Source organism: Sceloporus occidentalis, unplaced genomic scaffold, assembly GCF_023333645.1.
Source record: "Sceloporus occidentalis isolate IW3139 unplaced genomic scaffold, rSceOcc1.0.p SCAF_13, whole genome shotgun sequence".
Lineage (NCBI taxonomy): Eukaryota > Metazoa > Chordata > Lepidosauria > Squamata > Phrynosomatidae > Sceloporus > Sceloporus occidentalis.
In genome coordinates this window covers 16,281,277-16,287,276 of record NW_028316993.1, presented here as the reverse complement: position 1 = coordinate 16,287,276, position 6,000 = coordinate 16,281,277, and the positions used below count along the sequence as shown (strand labels likewise).

The 6,000-nt window shown below is 50.2% G+C and overlaps 1 protein-coding gene across 2 annotated transcripts in view; it reads left to right on the top strand.

Moving 5' to 3' along the window:
* The first annotated feature begins 706 nt into the window (after positions 1-706).
* LOC149305076 (protein argonaute-1) overlaps positions 707-6,000 on the top strand; it is a 45,639-nt gene continuing 40,345 nt past the window's right edge. For both annotated transcript variants that reach the window (XM_089479345.1, XM_089479344.1), the window contains exon 1: positions 707-844. In XM_089479345.1, the coding sequence (XP_089335471.1) occupies positions 820-844 (25 nt within the window). In that variant the 5' untranslated portion in view covers positions 707-819. The remainder of the gene's footprint in view (positions 845-6,000) is intronic.

The window sequence follows — 6,000 nt, the reverse complement described above, 5'->3', positions numbered from 1 at the left end:
CTTAATATACTAATATAATATTATATGTTAACATTATCTTCACTATCTATGTGGAAGTCCAAAACACCTGGAGGACCAATGTTTAGGAACCACATCCAGTGGTTCCCAAATTTAAGCCTTTCAGGTTTGGGTTTTTTGGCCTTCATCTCCCAGAATCCCCTGCCAGCTTGGTCAGTAGCCAGGGATTCTGGGAGCTGAAGTCCAAAACATCTGGAGGGCCAAAGTTTGGGAACCAGAGTGACCAAAACACACTGTAGATGGAAACACTCCAGTTCGAGATTGCTTGGCTCAGGGCGAGGGAATCCTGGGAAATGTAGTTCATTGTGGCCCTAGACCTAGAGGAATCAGTTTGACAGAGGAGGATTAAGGTCCCCCCAAAACTACAGCTCCCAGAATTCCCAGACAGTTGAAGTGGGTTATTTCTTCAGTGTGTTTTTTTAACCCAGGTAGATTTAATTAGAAAGAAACAAACCCAGGCCTGCATAGATTTAATTACAAACAAATAAGCCCCCACCCCCCCCCCCGTTGCCTAGCAACACAGAGAGCTTCGCATGGGACCCGGAAGCGTGTGGCTGAGGACGGCTTCCTCGTGGCTCCCTAACTCTTTGGCCAGGAGGAGGAGTTGGAGGAGGAGGCGGGCCAATGAGGAGCGACGTCGAGTGACGCGTCGGCGGCGCATGCGCAGTGCCGGGGGGGGAGCCCGGGCGAGCTGCCTCGGCCGCCCAAGCAGAGGCTGCGGCTGCAGAGGCTTCTCCTCCTCCTCCTCGGACCTTGTCGTTCCTTCCCCGCTAGGCTCGGGGCGACGCCCGCGTGGATGGGATGGAAGCGGGACCCTCGGGAGCAGGTACCGCGGAGGGAAGGAGGGAGGCTCAGGGCCCTTGGCCGGGGAAGAAGGGGCTGCTTTTCTCTCCTTAGGGCCCCAATAGGGGCTCAAGGGAGGAAGGGCTGGAAGGCCTGCCCTAGAATCAGGGGGAACCTGGGAAGGGAAGGGGTTAGGGTCCTTCTTTGTGGTTGGGCCCCATTAGGTTTGGGGTTCAGGGGACCAGGTGCAATGGGGAGGAAGGGGCTGGAAGGGAAGATAGCCCTGCCCTAGAACCAGGGGTCAGTGGGGGATTTGGGAAGGGAAGGGGCTTCTGTCTCCTTCCTTTGCCCTTTGGGTGGGATTCCAGTATGTTTGGGGGCCAAACCAAGGGCCATTGTGGGGAAGGGGCTTAGAGGGGAAAGGAGCCTGACATGGAGCCAGTTGGGGGTCTAGGAAAGGATGGGAGTGCTTTTCTCCCCTATTGGACCCCCAATAGGTTGAGGGGCTCCAGGGAGCAAGGGCAATGGGGAGGAAAGGGTTGGAAGGCAAGGGGGGTCTTCCAATGAGGGAGGGGGTCCTGGGTGGCTTCTTTTACGATTGGGCTCCCATAGGTTTGGGGGCTCAGGGGGCCAAGGGCCATTGTGGGGAAGGGGCTGAGGGGGGAAAGGAGCCAGTGGGGGGCTCTGGTTGAGGGGCTCCAGGGAACAATAGGTTGAGGGGCTCCAGGGAGCAAAGGCAATGGGGAGGAAAGGGTTGAAAGGCAAGAGGGGTTTCCCAATGAGGGAGGGGGTCCTGGGTGGCTTCTTTTATGATTGGGCTCCCATAGGTTTGGGGGCTCAGGGGGCCAAGGGCCATTGTGGGGAAGGGGCTGAGGGGGGAAAGGAGCCAGTGGGGGGCTCTGGTTGAGGGGCTCCAGGGAGCAATAGGTTGAGGGGCTCCAGGGAGCAAAGGCAATGGGGAGAAAAGGGTTGAAAGGCAAGAGGGGTTTCCCAATGAGGGAGGGGGTCCTGGGTGGCTTCTTTTATGGTTGGGCTCCCATAGGTTTGGGGGCTCAGGGGGCCAAGGGCCATTGGGAGGAAGGGGTTGAGTGGCAAGAGGGGGCTGCAATGGGGATCTTGGAAAAGGAAGGTGCCCTTTTGTGACTGGCCCCCAGTAGGGTTGGGGGCTTACAGTGAAAGGTGCAATGGGGAACAGAGAGCCGAGTGCAAAAGGAGCCTTGCCTCAAGGAGCAATGGGGGGCATCTGGAGAGTGTGGGGAGTTGAGAAGAAAAGAGGCCGAGGGTATACCAAGGCCTGCCAAAGGATGGTGGGTTTTGGGGGGCAGAATGCTGCTCTGGGGATACGTAGGAGCTTGTGAATAACGGGGTTTGGTCCATTTGGGGGGCTCAGGGTGGGCCAGAGGTTCTCGAAAGCCGTGTAAGTCCTGCCAAAGAAAGGGCGAAGGGGCCACGCATGGTTCTTGGAAAGCATGGGGACTTCCGAAATGTGCTTGCCAGCGGGATTTGAGCATTTGGCACCTGAGTGGGAGTTTCTGCTTTGGCGGAGTGTTGAGAGCTGTCACCGATTGGGAAGGGTGGTCACACAAATTGTGTCCCCTTGGGGTCATATGTCAAAGGAGAGGGGCCATGGATGATGGGATCTAGAATAAGGGCTTGGGAAGGCAGGTTCTTGGCAACATAAGCTGTGGCATGGAGAGGCATGGAGGAAGGCGCAATGCAGAAACAAAACTGGGTGTTTATGTGTACCTCTGGGGCCTTTGGGGGACTGGACAAAAGTGTGCAGGAATACTTTGGGGGGGGCAGAGGCGTACATTGAGGAAAAGGCTGGGGGCAAATAGAAAGAAAGATCCCCCCCCCCCAAATCCTATGTCATGTCATTGAGAGTGACAGATAGGGTCAAGTGTGGGTGACTCAATTTTGTGCCTTTGGTTGTGCACTCTGTGTCTGTGTTTATCTAGTTGGCAGAGTGGATCAACACTGCTACACAGGAAGGCCGTCTGGGGTTGAGAGAGATGGACCCCAAGGAGGATCCTGTGGTTGAGATACTCCAGTGAGGCCTAGTGGTCTCAGTGTTGGGAGTTTGTGTGTGTCTGTTGTGTCTCTTCAAGCCATTTCCGACTTAGGGCAACCGTCAGGTAAACCTATCCTGGGGTTTTCTTGGCAAGATTTGTTCAGAAGAGGTTTGCCATTGCCTTCCCCTGAGGCTGAGAGGTTGTGACTGGTCCAGGGTCACCCAGTGGGTTTCATGGACAAGATGGAAATCGAACCCTGGTCTCCAGAGTCATAGTCCAACACTCAAACCACTACACCACATTGGCGATTCTGGAGACCAGGGTTCAGTTTCCCACAGGGCCATGAAACCTACTGGGTGCCCTTAGCCAAGTCACACTCTCTCAGCCTCAGGAGAAGGCAATGGCAGACCTACTCTGAAAAAGAAAACCCCATAATAGCTTGGGCTTAGGGTTGCTGTAAGTCAGAAACGACTTGAAGGCACACAACAAAAAACACAGGCCATCTGGGGTTGAGAGTGATGGATCCCGAAGGGATGCTGTGGTTGAGACACTCGGGGATGTAGAGGAGGAATCTGTCAAGTGAGAGAGAGCCAGGGCCATGGGATGGATTGGCGCACCAGAGCGCAAGATGTGTGCATAAGTTGGAGGAGATGTGAATTGGGCTGAAATGGCTCTTGGCAGTGCGCTGTAACGGAAACATTGGACTTAGCTGGAGAAGGAACACAGATCCACTGCTCTTGTTCCTGGATTAGCAAAAGGGGAATGTCTTTTGGGTGTAAAGTCTTGTTGATTCAGAAACAAAGTTGATTTTTTAAACAGAAGTTGGATGTGAAGTTGAAGGCTTTCATGGGCCGGAATCCATAGTTTTTTGTGGCAGTTGTGGGCTATGTGGCCATTTTCTGGAAAAGCTTATTCCTGATGTTTCGCCAGCAACTGTGGCTGACATCTTTCTCTGAAGATGCCAGCCACAGATGCTTGTGAAACGTCAGGAATAAACTCTTCTAGAACATGGCCACATAGCCCAAAAAAACCCACAAAAAACTATAGTAGTTGAATGGCCATCTATTGGGGGTACTTTGATTGTGAGTTCCTGCATGTCAGGGAGTAGGACTGCATGGCCCTTGGGGGTATCTTCCAACTGTATGATTCTGTGATTTTGGATATGTGTAGAATCTGCTATTACCTGTGAACAAATTTTAGGTGATAGACTAGGATTTTTAAGATCTTTAGATTTAGAATGCCTTTTTTAAAAACTAAAGTGATTTTAAATATTCTCGTGTTAATCTCTTGGAATTAATCGTATACTTTTTCAATCATGAATCTTATGTATGTATGTATGTTTTATGAGGTTTATCCTTTATGAATTTTATAAAGTTTATCTGTAAGTAATTGTACTTTATATTGGATGATGATGATAGACTTGGAAGAGACCCCAAGGGCCATCCAGTCCAACCTGCTGACATGCAGGAACCTACAGTCCTGGCTCCTGCATTGTGTTTCAGGAGACTGTGCAGAAGATGAGTGAGGAAAAAGTGTCAGCTGACCCTTTGGGGAGGATGTATTTGGCCCTCCATGTTTGTGTCTTTGGCTTTTGCAGATTTGATTATTTGCTGTTGTGATGAATATGTTCTTCCTAGGAATCTCTAGGTCCTCCAACGCAGCTCTGCCAGAAGTTGACCATAGAGTTGTGCCGGAGAACATAAAAGTCCCTAGAGAAAACAGTTTTCTAGGCATCTGTAAGTCCTCCAGCATGATCCTATGATCAACCTCTGGCAGATATTGACCACAGAGTTGCACTAGTGGATCCGGAAATTCCTAGAGAGGTGTTCTCAGGTAAAAAGAATAGTGTTTTTTTCATTTGTGCTTTCCCCACATTCGCAGGGGATCCTTTGCTCTAACACCAGCAAATGTGGTGGGACCACTGTCCCTGATGGCTGGAAGGATGTGCCGTATAGTTTTCTAGAGGTTGTGGCAATGGTTTGAAGTGCTGGTGGTAGGCAATGCACAGGCAATACATTCATTCATGGCAAACAACAACAACAACACTCCCCCCAGGGAAGCTGAGCCTGAGGATTGAGATCTGGGCTGTGAAGCATGGCTGAAGGGGGAGGAAGCAGAAGGATAACTATCCCTTGTTAGGACATGGGGAGCCAGGAGCAGCTGGGTCGCCGTTTACGCTCTCTCCCCCTTTTCTTTCTTCCTCCAGGCAGAACGAAAAGGTTTGCATATCTGGTTTATTGGGAGTGTGCGAGGATGGAGAGAGAGATGCACTCGGCATGTGTTCACTGTAGACTTTTGGGCAGACTTATGCCTGATGTGTGCCTTCAAGTCCTTTCTGGCTTGTGGCGACCCTAAACGAACCTATCATGGGGTTTTCTTAGTAAGATATTTTCAGGGGAGGTTTTCAATTGACTTGCCCAAGATCACCCAGTGGGGTTTTCTTAGCAAGATTTGCCCAAAAGTGGTTTGCCATTGACCTTCCCCTGAGTCTCAGAGCGTGTGACTGGCCCAAGGACAACCAGTGGGTTATCGGGGACCCCATGAATTGCATTCATTTTCTTAGGCAAAGGATATACAGAAGTGTCTTTGCCAGTCCCTTCCTCTAAAGTGAAGGCAGAGGACAAGAAGAAAATCCATTTCATTTCAGATGTAATGCTGAAGAAGTGTGCTGAGGATACCGTGGGCAGATTGCTTTATTAATGGATGGATGGATGAATGGGCATTTATTTAAGATCATAAAACAATAAAAGAAAACACTGTTTACAAAATTTACAAAGCACATTAGTTTAAAACCGTATGAAAACAGTATACAATCAACTTAAAGCTTACCACCATGGACAGCTAAAAAGACAAAGTAATGGGTCCTTGAACTGATCAAGCCTGAAATCTCCCTGGAAGCCAAGATGGTCAAACTGAGGCTGTTGTACTTTGGGCACATTATGAGAAGGCATGAATGTTCGAAAAGAGAAGGATGCTAGAAAAGGTGGAAGGTTGTAGAAGGAGAGGAAGACTATATGCTGGATGGATAGACTAAATTTCACAAGTATGAATTTCCAGGATCTAAGCAGAGCAGTGGAGGACAGAAATTCCTGGAGATGTCTCATCCACAGGGTCACCATAAGTCAGGGATGACTCCAAGGCAGTTAACGACAACAGCAAACCTGGTATGTGTTGGTGATCTCTCATC